We start from the raw sequence: 21,249 nt of genomic DNA, 5'->3' as shown, positions 1-21,249 counted from the left end.
TCACCTGAATCTGGCAGAAGTCATGGTTCAAAAATGTCATGAAAATGAACCAGTGAAAATCAGACATTGCTTCTGAATTGTGTTTGGGGTTGGTCTGATTTGATTACCTTTCTACTTTGGACTTGTGCACCTCTGTGCTCCGTTTCGGACGACTCTTCACGAGCAAAATGCTCCGGTTGTCTCCAGCACTGCTGCCGACTAGCTTGAAGACATCTGTGATGCTAATTAGAGGACACACCTTGGTTAAACATACCTCTGTGGTCAAATTATTTTCCAATTTTTTTCTAGGGGAACCATCATTTTTGTCCAGGCCCGTTTCAATGTCTGATGTTTATTGATATTTTTTTTTTGGGGGGGGGGTTTATTTTTACCACAGCGGGTTTGTCTTTCATTAATCGAGGGGTCCCAACACTTTTTGTCCACATGAGCACGGTACCAAATGATGTTTGGGGACGACTGCGCCGCATCCACTTGCAAGGTTTTCCAATTGAAAAAATGGGTTTGATGGACGAGTAAATGGAATTGTGAACTCGCTTTTCACGTGTATGCTCAATTTGCTCTTCCCCGCTTCTCCCTATCAGCTCTATCCGAGGATCCGCCCCCGACACAGAAGTCTGGCGTAGCCCTGAGGAACCCCGAGAAGCTCCCAAGTGACCAACAAGTTGCTGTCCACTATGTATTTATTCTCTTTGACGTGTCAAACACAAATAAAAAGTCACATCTGATATGACGCTCGCTTTGCATGTTTTTCTGTTTGTTAAAGCTTGATCAGTTCTTTCGGGATCAAAGTCAATCGCTCGAAAAACGACAAGCTACCTTTTCTAGCACGCTAGTCACATGCTAGGCTAGCAGGAGAAACTGCAAAATGACTGTTGACAACAAAAATCCATTTCATATTTCACGTGGAACACATTCATAATTCTCCTTTTTTGGATTGCACAAGCAACAATATTCATTGACGGACTTCTGACGGCAACCAAGATGGCGGCTGACATGGCCGACATGACGGCACGTGTGTCATAAAGTGCTCACATAGTCAACGCTGAAGACGGCCCGGCCCGCCAAATTGAGTCTGAATCTTCTTGGAGGCGGGCCAGCCTGGAATAATCCGGATGAGCGCCATTTTAGCGGCGAGGATGAAAGACTCTGCTTGCAGCTCCGATTCCGTTCCTTTCCATTCTCCTGGCTGGACTGCTTCGTGGTGGTTCGGATGCTTCAGGTTTTGTTCTTGGGATTCTGCTGGTTACGCTCCTGTTTGTTTGGCTGATTCGAGTGGTTCAGATGCTCCCGGTTGCGGTTGTACATTTTGTTTCTTCGAGACGATAATTCCGTTTTTATTTGAGTGATTCTGGTAGTGCTCGTTTTAGTGGCTCTAGTTTTGCTGCTTTAGTGGTTCCAATGCCTGGTTGTGGTTGCAGATTTGAGTTTTGAGTGGTTCTGATGCTTCAGGTTGCGGTCCAAGTTACTTGTGGTTGAAGCGGTTTTGGTGGTTTCAAGCTCCTCCGGAATTTGTTTGCGAGGGTTCTAGTGGTTCTGGTTGTGTTCTGCGGTCAGGAGGCGTGTGACGTGTCCGATGCCCTTGGTGACTCCCTCCCTGAAGAGAAGTTTGGCGCCGGTCCGAAGATACTCGGGATGTTTGAGGAAGCGAAACGCCACCACGGCTCGCTCGCCCGTCCGCAGCTCGTCCTGCCGGGAGACGGAAAGACGCGCGTGACGCGCGCTGTGACGCGCGCTCGCTCGCACGCGCGCGTACCTTCCCGTGCACCCGTTGCACGACGGCCGTCTGCCTGACGTTGCCCACGTGCGCCGTGACCTGCGAGCCGCGGCGGAAGGTGCCGGCGTGGAAGAGCAGCACGATGGCCGCCTCGAAGTGGCGGCAGACGGTCGGCTTCATCTTGGGACTCACCATCACCATGCCCTGCGCGTGCACCACAACGTTGCCACTTCGTATCTTCTTTTGGTGAACAAACGCGGATCATAAAGAATACTGTCGGGCCCGCGGAGTGTCTGTTTGGTTTGGTTTGGTTTCTTGAACATCCAACATGCAATACAATTCAAAGTGAAGGAAAGAAAATCAAAGGCCAAAGTCCAAAGGGAAGAAGTACAAGAAGTGATCTCGTCCGACCACCGTTCACTTCTATCATGCATTCAAATAGAACAAGCAAGTGTGATGTCACGTGGCGAGTGCCCCGCCCACCTTGCGCAGCAGCGTCCTGTCCAGGTTGCCGAGCGCCAGCGTGGCGGCCTGCCCCGCCCTCAGCAGCCGGCAGCTGGAGCGGTTCCTCTGGATGGACAGAACCTTCACGCGCAGGAAGCCGCCCTCGTCCGTCGGGCCCACCGCCAGGCGCTCGCCCTCGCGGCACACGCCGCTGACGCGTGCGCGCACACACAAAATATTGCACCTTTTTTTTTTTGCTCAACTCGAGTAGTCACTAATAAAAATAATAATAAATACAAAAATAAAGCAATATTTACATATTTAAAAAAAAAGGTTACTCATGGGTTGAGGAACAAACCCACAACTGTCAGGTTGGAGGACAGCCACTCTACCACCTGAGCCATGCCACTCTGTTCTGCGTTACGATATTGACGTCATGTGGAAGGAATCCTTGTACCTTCAACAGACCCGGTTTTTGGTCTCATTTTTGGACACACCAGCATTGCAGTATCGTGTCGGCCACTATACTGAGCAAGAGTGGCATGGCTCAGGTGCTAGAGCTGAAGGTCACACAGTTTGAGTACCGGTAACTTTTTGTTTTTTTTTAACTAGCTGGTAAAATGTACTCAAAACTCTTCTTGTAAGATTTACTTAGAATTTCTGAGAGGAAAAAAAAACGTACTAGTTTTTTTTTTTTTTTTTAAATATTACCCTTATTTTTTTTACAGTGCACTTGCTTCAGGTCCCTGGGATCATACTGCAAAAAAATATTGCTCCTCAAAAGAAGTCACTGATTAGCAAAAGTGATTTCCAGCTTTGACATAAACACAATTATACATGCACACGCTAGCTTGACGCGCACGTCGCGCTCACCTGTACAAAGTCCCGCCCACCACCGTCCCCACGTCAGGAACCGAGTAGATCTCGTCCACCTGCACACACGCATCAAATGTTCCAATTTGACTTGCGCTTGCGTTTCTGTCGCCGATTTTCTTTCGCTTCATTCGACCGTCAGCGAGCCCGCTAGCTTCATGCTAACACTCTTTAATTAATACTTTGAAAAAACTATTTTGCCACTTGTTGGCGACTGAAAATGTGCTCAGTGCTCAAGTAACGACCAATCACAGCTCACCTGTTTTCTAGGTTTGGTCATGTGACATTCACAGGCTGAGCTGTGATTGGTTACCTGAGCCCTTGTGATGTCATCTTCCGTCGACAGCAAGTTGCAAAATGTCTTTTTAAAGGTACTAATTGGACATGAAAAATAATGAAAACATCCAATTTATTAGAGACAAAATGTTAACATTGGATTGCCAAAAACGGCTAAATAAGTCAAGTAAGTGTGGAGGGATCAGGACAGCACTTCCTGAACTTCCCGGAGGTTCGCCAAAATAAAAGCACATAACATAAAAATGACGACAAAAAATAAAAGCATGGAGGGATTATTGACATTAGAAATCCAAAAGCTTGTCAAATAATAAACAAGAGTCTTTTATGATTTTGTTACAAGCCAATAAATAAATACAGCAACAATTTGAGCATAGGCGAGATTTCATGCGTGTGTGTTTGGTACCTGGAACTCGGTGAGCTGCTGCATGAGTTCTTCTTGTTGTTTGCTGTTGCTGAGAGGCGGCAGAATGTTCAAGAAAACCTTGAGGAGCTCCAGACCTTTGCCCGACACGCTGGACAGGGTGAAGATGGGCGTGACGCTGCACGACAGGAAGTCGAAACATTCACAGGCAAATCTGAGCGTCGCAATTCAGCTCCCGTACCAGGCGGCGGGCGCAAACTGCTGCGCGGCGGCGACGGCGTCGTCGGCCGTGTGCACCAGCAGCGGGACCTTGTTGCATCCGGGCTGCTTGAGGAGGCGCTCCAGCTGGCGCAGCGTGCGCTCCACGCCGCCGCGCGAGCACACGTCCACTTTGCTGACGGCGATGAAGATGGGAACTTTCAGCGCCATGGCCAGGCCCAGGTGCTCCCTGGTGGTGCCGGCTGCACACGCCGCGCCAAAGGTCACAGAGGTCACAACAAGCGCGTGAAATTTGCGAGAAAATTGGGCAAAAGGTTTTCAATTCTGACTGGCTGGACAAGGCAAATCGCCCGGCACAGACGGTTTACCCGACGCTAACTGAATTTTAAAGTGTTTTCTCACTTGTCACAGGTGATCTCCTTGAGAAAAATATTCAACATAACCAAGAATGTTATATTAATGGAACATTAAGCCTTAATATTTCATTTCAATGCTGTTCAAAGATGAAACCGTTTACAACCTGCTTGTTAAATACTTTGGCTGCTCACAGTTATAAGACGGAAGTTTCAGATGAACAAATGAATGAATTTTGATGATGAATTTTCTAAATTTGAGTAAAAAAATCGCAACAATCAATTCATATCAGCATTAATCGGCATCTAATCGAATCGTGACCTATGAATGGTGATCAAATGGCCAGCGTTAGGGTTAGCCTGATGTAGACCGTAATAAGAGGAAGGTCTGACCGATGCCGGTGTTGGCGCTGACCACCAGCATGGCAAAGTCCGGGCAGTAGCTGGTGAGTCCAAAGACGGTGGTCTTCAGGTACTTGTGATGTCCCGCCAGGTCCATGAAGGTGATCATCTTGGAGGAGCTCTCGCAGATCTCCTCGGCGCTGCGCGAGTCGCTGTAGTTGACCACCTGTGGCTCACGCGTCACACGTCACGCGTCACACGTCACACGTCACACGTCACACGTCCCACGTCACGCGTCACACGTCACACGTCACGCCCACCTGACGCCGGACGATCCGACATGGTCTCACCTGTCCTCTGCTGTCGAAGCCCAGGATCTCGAAGCTGATGCTGGACGTGCGTCCCGTCTGGATCTCGTGGAGATGGCGGAAGAGGTTGAGGCGCGCTCGGCCTCGCCCGTTGTCCAGCTCGCCCTGCGTCAGCACGCCCAGCAGGGTGGACTTCCCCGAGTCCACGTTGCCCAGCACGGCCACGCGCAGGTCCAGGAACTGCACGCCGGCGCACGGACAGACACACCCACATGCTTTTTTTCAGGGCCAATACCGATTATTAGTTGTCAAGGAGGCCGACAACCGATATTTCAAGCCGATATTCATTATCTGTAAAAACAGGGGGGATATTGGCCTCAATTTTTTTTTTTTATACAAATGCCGATCTTGACTCCGTTGTAATGTCCAAAAGCATGTTTATTGAACACATTTTCAGACTTTTCAAAATGTAGATTTTTTTTTTTTTTTTTTTTTAAATCTTAGACAATTGACAACCTTTGAAATTTCTAACAAAATGGTCAAGGATCTCCCAAGGTTGTCAGTAGGGATGTAACGATATCCAAATGTCACGATATGATCGTGACATCCCGAGGAAATACTATAGCTCTCTATGGTTTTATACAGTAAATATTTTTTCCCCAAATGTAAAAATACTTCAAATCGTAAAGGTTCACATTTTTTGGTTGGTTTGAATGTGGAACAAAAACAAAATGGTTGAGAAGTCATCTCTTATAAAGTGAAGTGAAAAGCGAAATAAGAGATTCAAACGGATTTAGATTGACCGGCAGATTTGAAAAATAATCGGTTGACAGTGGCGTTGGCGCTCACCTGCTGGTCGTCGGGAACCTTGCGCACCAGCACCTCGGCGATCTTGCGCGCGCTCCCGTCGGCGTCCGAGTCCACCTGACGCTCGCGGAGCAGCGTGATGTCGGCGCCCACCCTGAGGACGAGGACGAGGACGAGGAGCGGTCAGCAAAAACGAGCGCATGTGCGTCGGGATTTGTCGTACTTGTCGGCCATCTTGCGCAAGGTCCCGATGGAGGCGGCCATGTCGGCTTGGCTGAGGCCCACCAGCAGCCCGTTGTCCTCCACGCCGATCTGGTAGACGGCCTCGCCGCGGCCCTCCTGCAGACGCCACTTGAGCTGCGTGGCCAGGTGCTCGAAGCGGTACTGGGTGGGGTTGACCAGCTTCAGCTAGGGGGGGCGGGGCGAAGGTCACGTGACCGTCACGACCGGGGAAGAGCACGGCGTGAGGTCGATGAGCACGTTACCTTATATTCGATGTTTCCTTCTTCGGCCTGCAAACACGTGACGTCACGTTTACTTGCAACATTCTTCTGCTTACTGAAATCATTTTTACCAGCAATATCGATTGTCAATGAATTATTATTTTTTTTTTTTATATTACGTTTTCCCCTTCTTGGGAAATTAATTGGGGTCAGTTAGTGTTTATAAATAATAACACCATTTTGTTTTTGTATAAAAAGGAAATACAATGTTTTTTTTATGCCTTGTAAACAGCCCCTTGTCATATACAAATGAATCTTCATAAAAGATCATCATAAATGCACATTCTTGGCTTTAATGTGTTTTTTTTTAATGCAAATATGTTTGCAATATAAAAGTGAATTCTCATAGACAGACAAAATCAGACAAAATGTTTCAAAGCACATTTTTTGGAAATAAGCTTAGAAAGATACGTTCTTTGTTGGAATCTCAATGTGTATTTTTTTTATTGCTAACAGGACCACAAATGTTATTTCTTGTCATGGTGTTTTCCCCAATTACTGAACTGCATGTTGTTGTTGTTGTTGTTATTTTTTAATTAAGTGCAAAGTGTACGATGCCATTTGATTACGTTATTTAATAAAAACAAAAGTTTTCTTTTGTGGGGAATTGAAAAGACGACACTGCCAAGACTTGCATATCCATCAACCTATTTCACTGATCAATGCTATGACGTCATGACAACAATCTGATGTTTGACGTCAGTACAAGTTGTTAGCTTGCCGCGCTAAGCGAGGCTAATCGGAAGTAGCTAACCTCTGGTGGTAGAAAAGGCGGCGGCGTTTCGTTCTTATTGTTGTTGTTGTTGTTGTTCTTGTGGTTGTTGTTCTTTTTACTGCGACGTCGGCGACCGCGTTTGCTTCGCCTTGTTCGAGACCTTTTCGACGTCTTCTTGCCGCCGCCGCAGCCGCCATCGCCGCCCGGGCACAAGTCCACCATATTCACTGCTTTGGCAGAGGAGAGATGCGAGATGCGGCCGGAGGAGGCTAATGTGACAATCGGACAGCCTGGGCACGTGGGCCGGCCTGGCCGGGAAGGAAGGAGGGAGGGAGGAGGCGAGCGGCGGTCCAAGATGCTCACTTGTCCTCCCGCTCCTCTTTCTCCTCCCTCTCGCTTCTCTTCCTCACTCCGGTTCTCACTCTCTCCTCAGCATCACCAACGGACTGGAAGATACCTTTTGCTCAACACCGACTACTTCCGGCGTGGCTTTTCAAGATAAAAGAGCTGACGTTTTGAGCACGGGTTGTGCGGCCGTGAACACACAAGAAACAAGACAAACGAAACACACACACACATAAAGCCCTTTTTTGTTGGGAGGAGTCGTGACTGAACTAGTCAAGGTACGTCTGTGCTTACTACTTTCAAACCAATTCCGCTTGCTGCCTTTTTGTCGTGAAACTTCAAACCGGAAGTAGCATTTTACAATTGGGCTTGCTAACGTGGAAGTCGCTGTGGTTGGACACCCGTCCTCCAAGTTCTGCTGGCTTTTTTTTTCACGAAAAAGGTCGGCTTCCAACAAAAGGGGTCTCGTCGGCGCAAGTACCCTCGTGAGCGTGTGTCGACTTCCGCACTTGTCAGCCGGACGGAGCCGCTCGCATGCGATATATTAGCCTGCTAGCCCGCGGAAGCTAGTAGCCGCGCACAAGAGACTGACTTCCGGTGGCTAGCCGGGAGTGCCTGACTGACAAGCGGCGGTGGATTTCGATTTGAAGCGGCAGATCTGCGAGGCTCTTTTTTTGGCCGGCAGCTGCTGAGGCATGTGGAGGGTCACTTTGGAGGCGTTCGGCGTTCTTCTGCTGGCCTTCCTGTTGGGCAATCTCGCTTTCGCTTGGTTTCAGCTCAACAAGCCCGAAACGGAAGCGAGCGCGGAGGAGGAGGAGCAGAAGGAGCAGAGCTGCTTCTGCCATGTAAGTCACTTTATCCTTTCTCAATCCTTTTTCCTCCCTTTTTAACTCGTCTTTAGTGCCGTTAATATACAATTGAAGGTCGCGCATGACGACAAGATTCGACCTTCGGGAATGTTTGCCTCGTCTGTTGTGACGTCATCATTTGTGTGATGCTAATGAGCAGCGAGCGAGCCGTTCTGTTTTGAATTATTCACAGTTAGCAGTGAAACGTCCGCATAACACAAATTTTCAAAAGTATCAACACAATGAAGTTTTGTTGAAGCTTGAAGGCATCACACCACATCATTTGTCATTTGTCAACAATCCGATACGATTTCGTCATTTTGTGTACAGCGCGAGGTCAACTTGTGTACGCCGGTAGACCAGCGTGGTGTAACGTGATTGGCCGGGGCTGAGCAAGCCCCGCCTCTCCGCGTTTCCCTTCTCACCGCCACTGGCCGGACAACAAGGCGAAGGTGGGGCTTATTTTGACATAGAGGCGGGGCTTATTTTGACAAATGTGGTCTCAAGTCGGCGACCTCACAGAAAAAAAAGCAGAAGAAAAAGTTGAAGATGTTGCGATGCGTTTGCCTCTTCCTGCTTTTTGTCACGGCTGGCGCGCTCATGCTATCGCAGGTGAGAATTGTCATCTAATTAGCATATTTGGAATTTGCATATTAAAGGTGGGCTGTCATGGCTACTAACAGCTGTCAGCTTCACTTGTTGTGTTTTCCGTATTTGGCTGAACAATGAATCCAATTCAAATGGACATCACAGTTGAGTCAAAACATTCCTGCAATTTGGAGGAAAAAAACAAAACAGTTTTCATGTTGGTCGATTGGTTGGCTTTATTTGTTGTATACGTTAGGGATGAGCGAGTACCGATACCCTGACTTCTTTCAAGCAATGGAGGCTCTCGAAATTGGAAATGGAAGGAAGAAATGGACAATAAATTGCCATTTGTTTGCAATTCATGAAGTTAATTTGCGTTATTGTTATAATTTGACCTCTGACTTACTTGCGTTTTGATGCTGCACTCTTTTTGGTCCACTTTTGTGGCACGTTGTCAGTGAGGGTGTTGCGAAATTTCCCTCGAGCGTGCACTGCTTCACTCCGACAAACTCGGAGAGCGTTTGTTCAAATTGCACCAAAAAAAAAAATGGAGTGTGGGTCAGTTGAAGCAGGAGCTGCCGATTGGTTTGTTTCGAACCGTAGGCCGCGTTTGGAGATGAGGCGCCTCTCTGAACTCGTCAAACAGACGGGAACCAATTGGCAAACATGCCCAAAGGTGTTTGTGCAAGTGAAGTGAGTGAATCAATAAACACTCTTTCATATGAAATGAAAAGCACATTTGCTTTTGATTTTAGTATTAGCTTAAGCAAAAACACTTTTGTGTGTCATAGATCTGCACCTTTTGCTTGGTTTAACTTTGGAATCAAAAGTTAACGTGAACGTTTTAACGTTTCACCTATTTTGACATTTTGTGAAAATGGCGTCAAACTTGTTTTCATATTTCATCACGTTTGACTTGTTCTAATTTATAAAACAAAGGTTCTTTGTCTAAAACATTTTGCAATGCTGAAAAGTTGCTCAATAAGATATGATAAGATAAGATTTCATTTCAGCACTTTTAAGATTTGGAATTTTGTATTTTGAAAAAATGTTATTTACCCCCCACTTAGAACGCTGGGGAAGACCTTTTTTTTGTTGTTGTTGAATTCTGATAACAGTTTTGAATTGATTTTTGTGTGCGGGATCCAAAACTGATCTCCGTTTTCCTCAATCACCTGGATTTGATTAATTGATGGAATAATTGATTCTGAAAGTATTTGATAGTGACATGATGTTATTGTAATACAGATAACAAACAAGCAATAAATTCTTATTGCTTTTTTGTTTAAGAAAAAAAAATACATGTGAAAATGACCTTGAAAAAATAATCTTATATTCAATCGCAATAAAAAAAAAAAACAATCACAATCAATTACCGGATTTTTTATTTTTATTTTTTCCCAAATTGTTCAGTTTTGGTGTGCGGCATTGTGCGCGTGTGCTTTTCAAACTTGTGAGTGTGGGATGTCGCGAGTGCCGATGTGACAAGAAGCGTGACCCGATTGTGCCCACGGCAGCTGACGGGCGTGCTGGACGACTGCGTCTGCGATGTGGAGAGCATCGACGTCTTCAACAACTTCAAACTCTACCCGCGCATCAAGAAGCTGACGGAGCGCGACTACTTCCGCTACTACAAGGTACGTCGGATGCCGTCGGACGCCATCGGATGCCATCGGATGCCGACACGCTTTGGCGTGGAAGCTGACGGATGCCTTCCTCGTGCAGGTCAACCTGAAGCGGGCGTGTCCGTTCTGGGCCGACGACGGTCATTGCGCCATCAAAGACTGCCATGTGAAGCCCTGTCCGGAGGTCAGAGGTCAACGGCCGACCGCCAAACTTTCTTTACGTGCAAAACCTTTTTTCAGCCGCTCGCTCGCCTTCAACTTTCACTTTTTTTTTTTTCCTTCGTTTTCCAGAGTCAGATTCCCGCCGGCATCAAGTCGGGCAATTACAACAAGGTGAGCGAGCGCAGCTGAACAAACACACACACACACACAAACGAGCAAACACACAAAACACGTTTGTGCATATCAGCTTATTATACTTTGGGAAGTTTCATTTCAGTTAGGTTTGATTTTGTTTATTTTTTTTAAATTGACTTACTTTGAATTCATTTTCATGGTGGTTCTGTTAGTTTTTAGGAGTTTTAGTTATGTAACAAATGCTCAGTTTTCGTTTAGATTGTTAGTTTCAGTATTAGTTTTAGATTTAGAAAAAAATGTGTATTATTTGTGCGTAATATTTAAAAAACGCTACCAAAATGAATAAATGACTAAAAGTGAAAATCAAAACAGATATAATTTTTTAAAAATTATATTCAAAAAATAAATATACATGAAAAAAAATACATTTTTAATTAATTGAATTTTTTTTTAGATCCGTTTTTATTTCCACTTTTATTTATTTATTTATCTTGAATTTTGGCAGTTTTTGTCCTCCATACTTTTCATCATGGCGGCCCAAGTTGATCTCTTATACTCTGCTGACACCTGCTGGCCGTTTTTGTAATTACTACCAATTTTTTTTCCAACCAATCTCTGCAGTTGAGCGGCTGCATCAAAGCCTTCTGGATGCTCTAGCATTAAAAAAACGTATAAATGCGTCTTTGGGACACTTAATACATTTAAAATAGAACGGATTTATACGTTTTTTGGAGCAAATGAGTTAAAAAGCATTTTCATTTCATTTTGTAAACATTTTTTTTGTTTTTGTTTTTGTTACTTTTCATGAACTAATATAACCTTGGTGCATACACACAAAACACGACTGCAACCGCAAACACACGTGCACAAAACAGGGACACCCCCCCAAAAACAAGCCCTTCCCCCAACAGTGCCCGTTTTGGCTTTTGTGAAAGAAAGCCAACATGGCCACCATGAAGTCTTATATCCAGTGTCGGCCCATGTCATATTAATATTTGATGTGTGTGCAACATGAGGACGGCGCTCGCTGACCGCAGGTGGTCACGACGGTCACGTGACTTGAGCGCTGGCGGGTTTTTTTGTTGTTGTTTTTTTTTGCATTCACGCCAAACACGTCATGTTCCGTGTTCAGTATTCGCAGGCCGCCAACACCGGCGGCGTGAGCGAGTGTCAGCAGGCGCAAGAGCTGGGAGCCATCAACAGCACGCTCAGGTAACGCACACGCGCACACACATTTAGTGCGCGTTCCAACATGTTTGCGTGTGCGCTCGCAGCAACCAGAGCAAAGAGGCGTTCGCCGACTGGGCGAGACACGACGACGCTCAGGATCATTTCTGCGAGCTGGACGGTGAGTTCCTCTAGCGCCACCGGCAGGACAAAAGACGCATTGCTGACGTTTGTGTGCGTGTTCCAGATGAGTCGTCCCCGGACGCCGAGTACGTGGACCTGCTGCTCAACCCGGAACGTTACACCGGATACAAAGGCCCTTCGGCGTGGAGGGTCTGGAACAGCATTTACGAGGAGAACTGCTTCAAGTCAGTAGATGCTAACGTTAGCGGGCTTAAAAAAAAAAGCTTCATCTTGTCGTCAAGTCTTAAAGAAGGAAAACAAAAAAACTAACCTTAGCATGTCAGTGGCATTTCACATTCATGTTAGCATTGAGCTAGCATTTGCGTCATCGGTGTCCAAATGTCTGTTGCTTAAATTGTTGTAAAATTGTGACTATCCATGCTAACAGCGTCAATTACATTTTCCATTCATTTTAGCATTAAGCTCACATTTTTGCCATCAGTGTCCAAATGTCCGTTGCTCAAAAAGATTCATCTTGTCTTCAAGTCTTAAAAAAGAAAAACAAAAAGACCAACGTTAGCATGTTAATGGTGTTTTCCATTCATTTTAGCATTAAGCTAGCATTTTTGCCATCAGTTTCCAAATGTCCGTTGCTCAAAAAGATTCATCTTGCCATCAAGTCTTAAAGAAGAAAACCAAAAAGACTAACGTTAGCATGTCAATGGCGTTTTCCATTCATTTTAGCATTGAGCTAATATTTGCCTCATCAGTGTCCAAGTGTCTGTTGCTTAAAGTGTTGTTAAATCGTGACTATCCATGCTAACATCAGCATGGCAATTACATTTTCCATTCATTTCAGCATTGGTGCCATGTGTATCCAATTGTCCGTTGCTTAAGGAGTTGTAAAAGTGTGCCTTTGGATTCTAGCGTTAGCATGTGATTGGCAATTTCCATTCATCTTAGCATGATGTGCTATTTGTGTTAGTGGTTGCTTAAAAGCTGTTTCCCAACCAGGCTAAGTGGAAACAAAACTTGTGTCGATAAAACGTGATGTCATTGACCATGTTTATGGATTTGGATGTTTTGTTTTTGTATTTTGGGGAAAGCGCGTTGGGCAAGTGTCAACAAATTTTGTTGTGTGTGCAGGCCCAGGTCCGTGTACCGACCTCTGAACCCTTTGGCCCCAAGCAGAGGTGAGTCAACTCATACGCAACGGGAAGTCGACGTGCTCGCGCCCAACAAACAAAAATCATGGCAGTCGATAAAAATGAGAGGTCGCCCACAACGGAGTTTTAGGAAGCTTCCGAAAAGAACTGGCCCAAGTTTGCTTGACTGGATCCATTTTGAAATTGGGAAAGTTTTGCGGGAGGGAGGAGATCTTATTCAGCCACACCGAAAGGTGTTTTTCAGTGATGTCATCCTTGTCGGACGCTGGCATCAACTTGACCTTTTTCCTTCCCGTTTGTCTCCAGGAGACGACGGTGAGTACGGCATTGTTGGACGTTTTGGCGTCGGGGGCGGGACGCCGTCCACGATGATGTCACTGATGATGTCGTTGCTGCCGTTGCAGGCGAAAGCTTCTACGACTGGCTTGAAGGTAACGTCAGCTGGTTTTCAACTTCTTGTCTTTCGCTTCTTTTTCTACATTTTTGTCTTTCTTCATTGCGTCGCTTTCTGTCATTTTTGCTTTCCTTTTCTTTTTTTTTCATTCTTTTTTTTTGTCTTTTCTTCCCTTTCTACCTTTTTGTCATTTTTCTTTATCCTGTTCTTTTTCTTTCTTTTCATTTTCTTCTTTCTTTTGATGTTTACTTTGGCGTCCTTGCTTTTGCCACCAAATTGGCAAGTCTATTTTTGGATGATCTGGTTTATCTGTATGACGTCAAATTGGTCGATAATTATCGGCCACCGATATTATCGTGCATCCCTAATTCATACACCAGCGGTCAGTCGCCGTCATGCCCAATGAGAGCAAATTGGAGTTGAATGTGTTGCTCAAGGGTACTTGGACACGTTAGCAAGGGCTGAGGATGGAAGTCACAAGCTCACGGATGGGAGACGAGCGCTCTAGCACTGAGCCGTGCCGCCCCATGCATGTTCTCCATCATTGTTTGTTTTTGGTGGTCTTCGCTTTCTTTTCTCTTTGTTGTTGTTGCGTTTGCGCGGGTTGCAGGTCTGTGTTTGGAGAAGAGGGTTTTCTATCGCTTGATCTCGGGCCTTCACAGCAGCATCAACATCCACCTGTGTGCGCAGTACCTGCTGGATGGTAAATCTCTCATCCAGACAAAAAAAGCCTTCTCATGTGGATGGAAATAAATACAATTAAAAAAAAAAATAGTACAATAATAATTATAGTGTAGGGCTGTGCAATTAATTGACATTCAATGACAATTTCAATTATTACACTCCACAATTACAAAATCAGCATAATCGGTAAAAATTTTTTTTATTAATACTAATTTTTGAGTTGTTTAAATTTATACATTTGCACCACTTTTTTTTTCAGTTTTAAAATCACTAATGTAATCAATTTTGTTTCACCCAAAAGAAACTTGCATAATTCTAGTGTTTCAAATAATTTTATTTTTATTAATATTTATTCTTTTTTGTTTATTTTTAACGTTTAAACATTTTCTTGTTTTGTACAAAATAATAAATTATTGTCTGACTGCACAGTGCACATGCTATGTTTTTGCCAACATAAATATATATTATTATAAATATATATTAGGATACATTTTGTTTGAGCCAAAAGGGACTTACATAATCATAGTGTTTCTATTTTTTTTAATTGGTCTTAATATTTTTTAATTTCTTAAACATGATCTTGTTTGTTTATTTTTTGGTAAAAAAAAATAAATAAATCATAATAATCGTGAATTCAATTACAGTATTGTCAAAATAATCATGATTATTATTTTTCCCATAATCGAGCAGCCCTATAATAGTATAATAATTTAATTTAAAAAAAAAATCCATCCTAACACACACAAAGAAATAATAAAAACAAAAAAAAAAATGCCATAAATCAAAATAAATGTGTCCAAAGGCCCAAAAGTTACAAATGTCAGCCCTCAATCGTGACGCTAACGTGTGCCCGTCAGAGGGTTGGGGCCGCCCGGTGTGGGGTCCCAACGCCGAGGAGTTCCGCTGGCGCTTCGACCGCGCGGAGACGAAGGGCGAGGGCACGCGGCGCCTGAAGAACCTGTACTTCCTCTACCTGATGGAGCTGCGGGCGCTCTACAAGGTGGCCGCCTACTTTGAGCGCGCCGTGGTCCACCTGTACACGGGCAACGGGCGCGAGGACGCCGACACCAAAGAGCTGCTGCTGCAAGTCTTCAACGAGATCAAGTACGTGGGGGGGCGCCTTCGTTCGCCGCTCGCCGCTTGCTCCTCCTCCTCACTTCCCGTCTCATCCTTCCAGAATGTTCCCCATGCACTTTGACGAGAAGTCCATGTTTGCCGGCCGCGAGAAGGAAGCCAAAAGCCTCAAGGTAAAAAAACAAAAACAAAAAAAAAGCCAAAAACATATTTTATTATTATTTTTATTATTATTATTAAGGAAGCCTCAAGGGAATAAATATTGTATTTTATTATTATTATTATTATTATTATTGTTGTTGTTGTTATTGAAGCCTCAAGGTAAAAAAAACAAAGTATTTTATTTTTATTTTATTATTATTATTATTACTACTACTATTACTATTGTTATTATTATTATTGAAGCCTTAACATTGATTTAAGAAAAGGGGAGGAAATAAATTGTTAAAAAATAACAAACAAACTTACTAAAATAAAATGCCCAAAAACAAAAGAAGGAATTCTGAAAATCACCATAAAATGTCTAAAAAAAAAAACATTGCCCCAAAAAAGTCACTTATGTGTATGGATGCCGCTGTCATATTTTTGTGTTGTGGTGCAGCTTTAATTGGGGCCCGAACACAAACGCGCGCTTTCCTTCATCACAATCTGAAAAATGTAACTGATTTGTTTCTTATTTATTTGGCGCTGTAATTTCCAGTTCTGAGTGGAAAGTCTGCCGGTTAGCTTGAGGTGACCGTCGGTTACCGTGGCGACGGAGGCTTTTCCTCACGTCAGCTGACGTCTTTTGTTTTTGTTTGTGGGTCGCACGCGACGCAGGAGGAATTCCGGCTCCACTTCAAGAACATTTCCCGCATCATGGATTGCGTGGGCTGCAGCAAATGTCGACTGTGGGGAAAACTGCAGGTGGGCACGCCAAAACCCGCCTCCACACTTCACCTGACACACAAAAGCGCTACATCAACATCTGGACCGCACTGGCACCTTCTTTTCAGACATGTCATGATTAACAAACACAAATAAGAACAAACTTGAGATAACAATCAGAAAGTAAAAGAGTGGCAATCGCAAACAATAAGGAAGAGGACATGCCTGTTGTTGTTCATTTTGGCCTCTTGGGGGCGCCAATGTGTTTCCTGTCTTATATTGGGCGGCTTCCTACAGTTTAGTAAAGTCTTCCACAGTTTAATCGTGGGTTCATCTTTCGCAGCCTCGCAGATATTTTACAGCATGCTTTTTTTTTTTTTTTTTAAACAATGTGCTTTTTGGTTTGTTTATTTTTTTGGTCTTTCTACGTCCGACCTGGGAAATACGGGCATCCACGGCTTCGTCTCGACGAGACCTTTCCAACGGTGTCTGTCCCGTCGCTCCACGACGTTGCATTGTGGAGAGAGAAAATGGATATACTGGGCTGTATAACAAGTCCATAAAAAAAAAAAACTTTTATTGGAAAAAAACGACATAAATGCTAAATGAAAAAGCATTCATAATAAACTACAAATCATACCAAAACGAAAAAACAAATAATAAATAAAAACTATAGATACTGTGCTGTATACTTACTTTAATAATTAAAAAAAAGCTTAACTTTAATGTAAAAAATGAATATAATTATTATTATTTTTTTTTTTTAATGAAGGCGGATTTCCATGATCGCGGGTATTTTTTTTGTAAGGCAGGGGTGTCAAACTCATGTTCGCTCAGGGGCCGCATGGAGGAAAATATATTACCGAGTGGGCCGCATCGGTAAAATAACTAGTGTTGTTCCGATACCAATACTGCATTAAAACAGTGGTATCGGTATCGGTGACTACTCACAAGTAACATGCTGATACCATTAATTCCAACGCTAATATAGGATTTTGGATGCAGCATCTTGTGTCTTGCTTATGCACGACATTCACAAGTATGTGACATGTTCACTGCATGCCGATCTAAGATATCCTATTGGCCCGTGAATGCTCTGAACCAATGGCAGGACAGCTTTTTCATGTTGAGGAAAAATAAACTAGTGTTGTTCCGATACCGATACTGGTATCGGCAGAGGTGCCGATACTACATTAAAACAGTGGTATCGGTATCGGTGACTACTCACAAGTAACATGCCGATACCATTAATTCCAACACTAATATAGGATTTTGGATGCAGCATTTTGTGTCTTCCTCGTGCACGACATTCACTGGTATGTGACATGTTCACTGCATGGCGATCTAAGATATCCTATTGGTCCTTGAATGCTCTGAACCAATGGCAGGACAGCTTTTTCATGTTGAGGAAAAAAAAACCTTAAGTATCGGTATGGTATCAGTATCGGACGATACTGCAAAGCTGGGTATCGGTATCGGTATCGGGAGCCAAAAAACGGTATCGGAACAACACTAAAAATAACAGTATATAACTTAAAAACAATTACCGTCATTTATACACAGATTTGTGGACCAGCCCTAAATTACGGAGCTCAACTGTCATCGTGTTGCTCCGAAGAATAACACAAATGCAAATGGAACGGGGCGACACTTTGTACGTTCCGGACGTGTTAAATCGACCCATTTTGCATATATATGTTGTTCCCAGAAGGCATTGGGTGGCGCAGTTAATGAAAAGGACAAAATCACCACCAGACATTAAGAGAAGCCCAGAGCTGTAAATTGAGAAGTAGTTTGTTTTGTTTGAATCCTGTATTTAAAAAGTGCATTTTCCTGAGTGAAACCGGCAGACTGGGCCTTTAAAACAAACCGTAACTTTAAGCTGTATGTAAAATAATGACATCCAGGACGACCCCCGTACAAGTTGAATTGCTCATCTGAGGACTGCTTGTGAAATCACAAATTGTATATATTTGATTGTGGCCGGCTGATTAATTAGTCTGACGTTACAATTATTATTTTTTTAACTTTACAAAATCATCTCGCGGGCCGGATTAAACCACTTTGCGGGCCTGATCCGGCCCGCGGGCCGTATGTTTGACACCCCTGTTGTAAGGTAACACTTGTGATAAAGGAGGGAACGTCCATGCATGTCCTGGTATGCTGATTTGTAGTATGTTTCCATTGAGCGCTAGCATGAAGCTGGCCCCAAAACGCCCATCAAGCCATTCCACTAGACCACATGTGCGCATTTGCTTTTTCATGTCTTGCGTTTTGCACGCACGCTTGGCGAGGCCTCGCCAGCGCGCGTCACACCACACGCGTGTTGCTGCGCAAGCCACGCGGGCCGGTGCTTTTTTTTTTATTTTGATTTTGATTTATTTTTGTTCAATTTGATTTCGTCTATGTGTGCGACCAGACGCAAGGCCTGGGCACGGCCCTGAAGATCCTGTTCTCGGAGAAGCAGATCAAGAACCTTCCGGAACGTTCGGCCTCCAAAGGCTTCCAGCTCACTCGGCAGGAAGTGGTCGCGCTCATCAACGCCTTTGCCAGGTACGAAAACACACCAGCGCTCCTCATGCAACAATTACTTGCCATGTATCGGCAAACGTCACAAGACGAACATCATCACGATATTGTGGGCAGGTTGGCAGTACGAAAAAAGGTCACAATATTATTCTTTTGTGCATGACAGCAATACATATCAACAAGCTACAATCTGTCATGTGCAAAAGACACATTGATCACTTCACAAGCATATTACGTTCCCCTTCATCAGACCATTAGCGTGGATTTTAAAAGTAGTATTAAAAGGATTATTTCTTCAATTATTATATTAATTGCATTTTAATATGAAATATTTTATTAATTCAATTGATTTGTATTATTTTATTTATCAATTATTAAACTTACAATTATTCTGTTCACAAGCATATTACGTCCCCCTTCATCTGACCATTAGCGTGGATTTTCAAATTAGTATTAAAATTAAAATGATTATTATATTAATTACATTTTAAATGAAATATTTTATTAATTACATTAATTATTTTTATTGTTTATCAATTATTAAAATTATTATTATTCTGTTCACAAGCATAAACTTATACACAAAAAGTCTAAAAAATGTTTCAATAAGCAAGAATGTGTCTTATTTTGGCATTTGTATTTTTCAAAAATGTTTTGACCCCAATAATATCTTTTCCCCCTTTTTACTGCAAATGAATATGACTAATAATCGGCATTTTCGGCCCTGAAGACGACCATATATGGTTGTATATGACTGTTGTGTGTGCATGTGCGTGCGTGCGTGTCAGGCTGTCGTCCAGCATTCACGAGCTGCACAACTTCCGGCTGCTGCTGAAGGAGGGCGGCAGGTAACAACAGGAAGTGACGGCCGGGACGGGACGGGACGGGAGGAGACTCCGCCCACCTCCTCGCATCGGGACCCTCGGACTGGCCGCGTGCACGCGTGAGGGTGAGCGTTGGCTTTCCGATCATTCTGGGAACAACTCCTCCCCCTTATGACATCATCGCAACATGTTAAAAAGAACTCCACTGCCACCCCCACCTGAACAGACCACGCCCCCTCCTCCTCTTTTTTTTTTTTTTTTTTTTTTTACAAGCTTTTCCACGCCGACGTATGGAAGAGCAGAGGCTGAAGCCACACGGCAGCCATTTTGCGTTGCCACTGTGCAACAACTAATCGATTATAAAATGGATAACAAAAAATATTGATAATCATAGATGTCTTCTTTTTTTTTTTTCTTTTTCTTCAAAAATTGTGCAAATGCTATTAATTTCAGCTCTTGTCCAGATCGTTGTTTGCAAGCATAATCAAATGACTTTAACTTTGGAAAATTGGGAAAACCATATTTGCCAATTTTCCTCACGTTACACACCAACCAGGAAGTGAAAAATAATTAATCTTTATGCACAATAGATTTGAAATCATGTCCGCTTTTTGATGAAAGCATGGAAATGTAAGCAATCCTTTTATTATTCACATTATACACGCAATATAAAAAATATGAACATATAAAATATTAACATTTATAATATCTAATACATAATTTATATATTATTTTTATTAAAATATAAAATATATTAAAATGAAATGACTTTTACTTTGGAAAATTGTGATGAACCTTTTTGCCGATTTTCTTCATTTTCTTTCTTCAAACCAGGAAGTGAAACATAATTTATCTTTTGTGTACAGTTGATTTGAAATCATGTCCGCTTTTTGATGAAAGCATGGAAATGTAAAGAATTGTTTTTATTGATCTGATTCAATGATGAAGTGAAAAAAAATCAGTTAAAACATGACATGATCTCATTCTGTTAAATGTTGATGTTTCTTTTAGAAGTTGCATTTTGCAGATTTTTTTTTAATTTTTGCTTTTGTTTGATGAGCATGATGCAGACGAATGTTTGAGGATGACCACTTTTTTTTTTTTTTTTTCTCCTTCATGTATGCGTATTAGATGTGCCTTATAAGAGAACGTTTGCAAGAGAAATGTGTGCTTCTTAGCGAGTGGCAACGTAAGATGGCCGCCAGCAGCTTCACTTGTGGCTACAGCGAGTACGTGTGTTTGTGAGCGCAACTTTTTTTTGTTTGTTTTTTGTACATTTTGTGGCTTCCTGGTTGTGTCGGCCATGTTGTGAAGCGCAACGTGGCCCACGACGACGATGACGACGATGATGATGATGACGATGATGATGATGATGGGATGTGCGTGTGCGCTTTTGTTCAGTGAAGCAAAAAAGAAAATGGAATGATTGTGATTTTTATTTTATGTTGCACACAAATTCGATGAAAAGTTTGGACTTTTTTTTTTTTTTTTTTGTGCTGCAGAACGAGGAAAAGAAAAACAGTGGACCAAAGAATTTCATGCTGCCTCATTGACTTGAAATTGTTTTTGTTTGCCTTGTCTTTTTTTTGTTTTAGTTTTTTTGGACAATTCTTACAACTATTTTGTCAGCATCAAAAAAAAATCTGAGACACGCCCCTCAAGTGCATGCTGGGAGTCTGATGCTTTTTTTTTTTTCTTGTACTGTGTTTTTTCATTAGGAAAAGAGTGCTGTATAATTAATATTGTACATAAAAAAAAATAAAAAATTGTGAGCTAATTAAA

The 21,249-nt window shown here is 43.1% G+C and overlaps 3 protein-coding genes across 4 annotated transcripts in view; 2 read left to right on the top strand and 1 right to left on the bottom strand.

Moving 5' to 3' along the window:
- Positions 1-725, top strand: part of LOC144020107 (apoptosis-stimulating of p53 protein 2-like) — a 10,693-nt gene extending 9,968 nt beyond the window's left edge. Inside the window, exon 18 of the mRNA XM_077523203.1 lies at positions 582-725. Within this exon, the coding sequence (XP_077379329.1) occupies positions 582-623 (42 nt within the window). The 3' untranslated portion in view covers positions 624-725. The remainder of the gene's footprint in view (positions 1-581) is intronic.
- LOC144020108 (GTP-binding protein 2-like) lies at positions 667-8,192 on the bottom strand. 2 transcript variants are annotated; one of them, XM_077523205.1, is made up of 12 exons: positions 6,976-8,192; positions 6,204-6,230; positions 5,942-6,126; positions 5,761-5,872; positions 4,954-5,151; positions 4,655-4,829; positions 3,931-4,150; positions 3,732-3,840; positions 3,032-3,090; positions 2,198-2,369; positions 1,754-1,918; positions 667-1,686 (listed from the first exon to the last, which is right to left on the bottom strand). In XM_077523205.1, the coding sequence occupies exons 1-12, from the start codon at positions 7,156-7,158 to the stop codon at positions 1,525-1,527; spliced, it is 1,767 nt and encodes a 588-aa protein (XP_077379331.1). In that variant the 5' UTR covers positions 7,159-8,192; the 3' UTR covers positions 667-1,524. The 2 variants fall into 2 exon arrangements, with proteins under 2 accessions (XP_077379331.1, XP_077379330.1); XM_077523204.1 differs by having other exon boundaries at positions 3,732-3,867; positions 6,976-8,189.
- ero1b (endoplasmic reticulum oxidoreductase 1 beta) lies at positions 7,628-21,249 on the top strand. Its single transcript, XM_077523219.1, has 16 exons — positions 7,628-8,126; positions 10,235-10,354; positions 10,443-10,526; positions 10,634-10,675; positions 11,772-11,851; positions 11,914-11,987; positions 12,054-12,174; positions 13,076-13,122; positions 13,402-13,410; positions 13,500-13,526; positions 14,100-14,192; positions 15,031-15,277; positions 15,351-15,420; positions 16,067-16,153; positions 18,534-18,667; positions 19,432-21,249. Exons 1-16 carry the CDS (start codon positions 7,977-7,979, stop codon positions 19,493-19,495), a joined length of 1,449 nt encoding a protein of 482 aa, XP_077379345.1. The 5' UTR covers positions 7,628-7,976; the 3' UTR covers positions 19,496-21,249.

The sequence above is a fragment of the Festucalex cinctus genome, chromosome 6, assembly GCF_051991245.1.
Source record: "Festucalex cinctus isolate MCC-2025b chromosome 6, RoL_Fcin_1.0, whole genome shotgun sequence".
NCBI lineage: Eukaryota > Metazoa > Chordata > Actinopteri > Syngnathiformes > Syngnathidae > Festucalex > Festucalex cinctus.
This window is presented reverse-complemented; position numbering and strand designations above follow the sequence as displayed.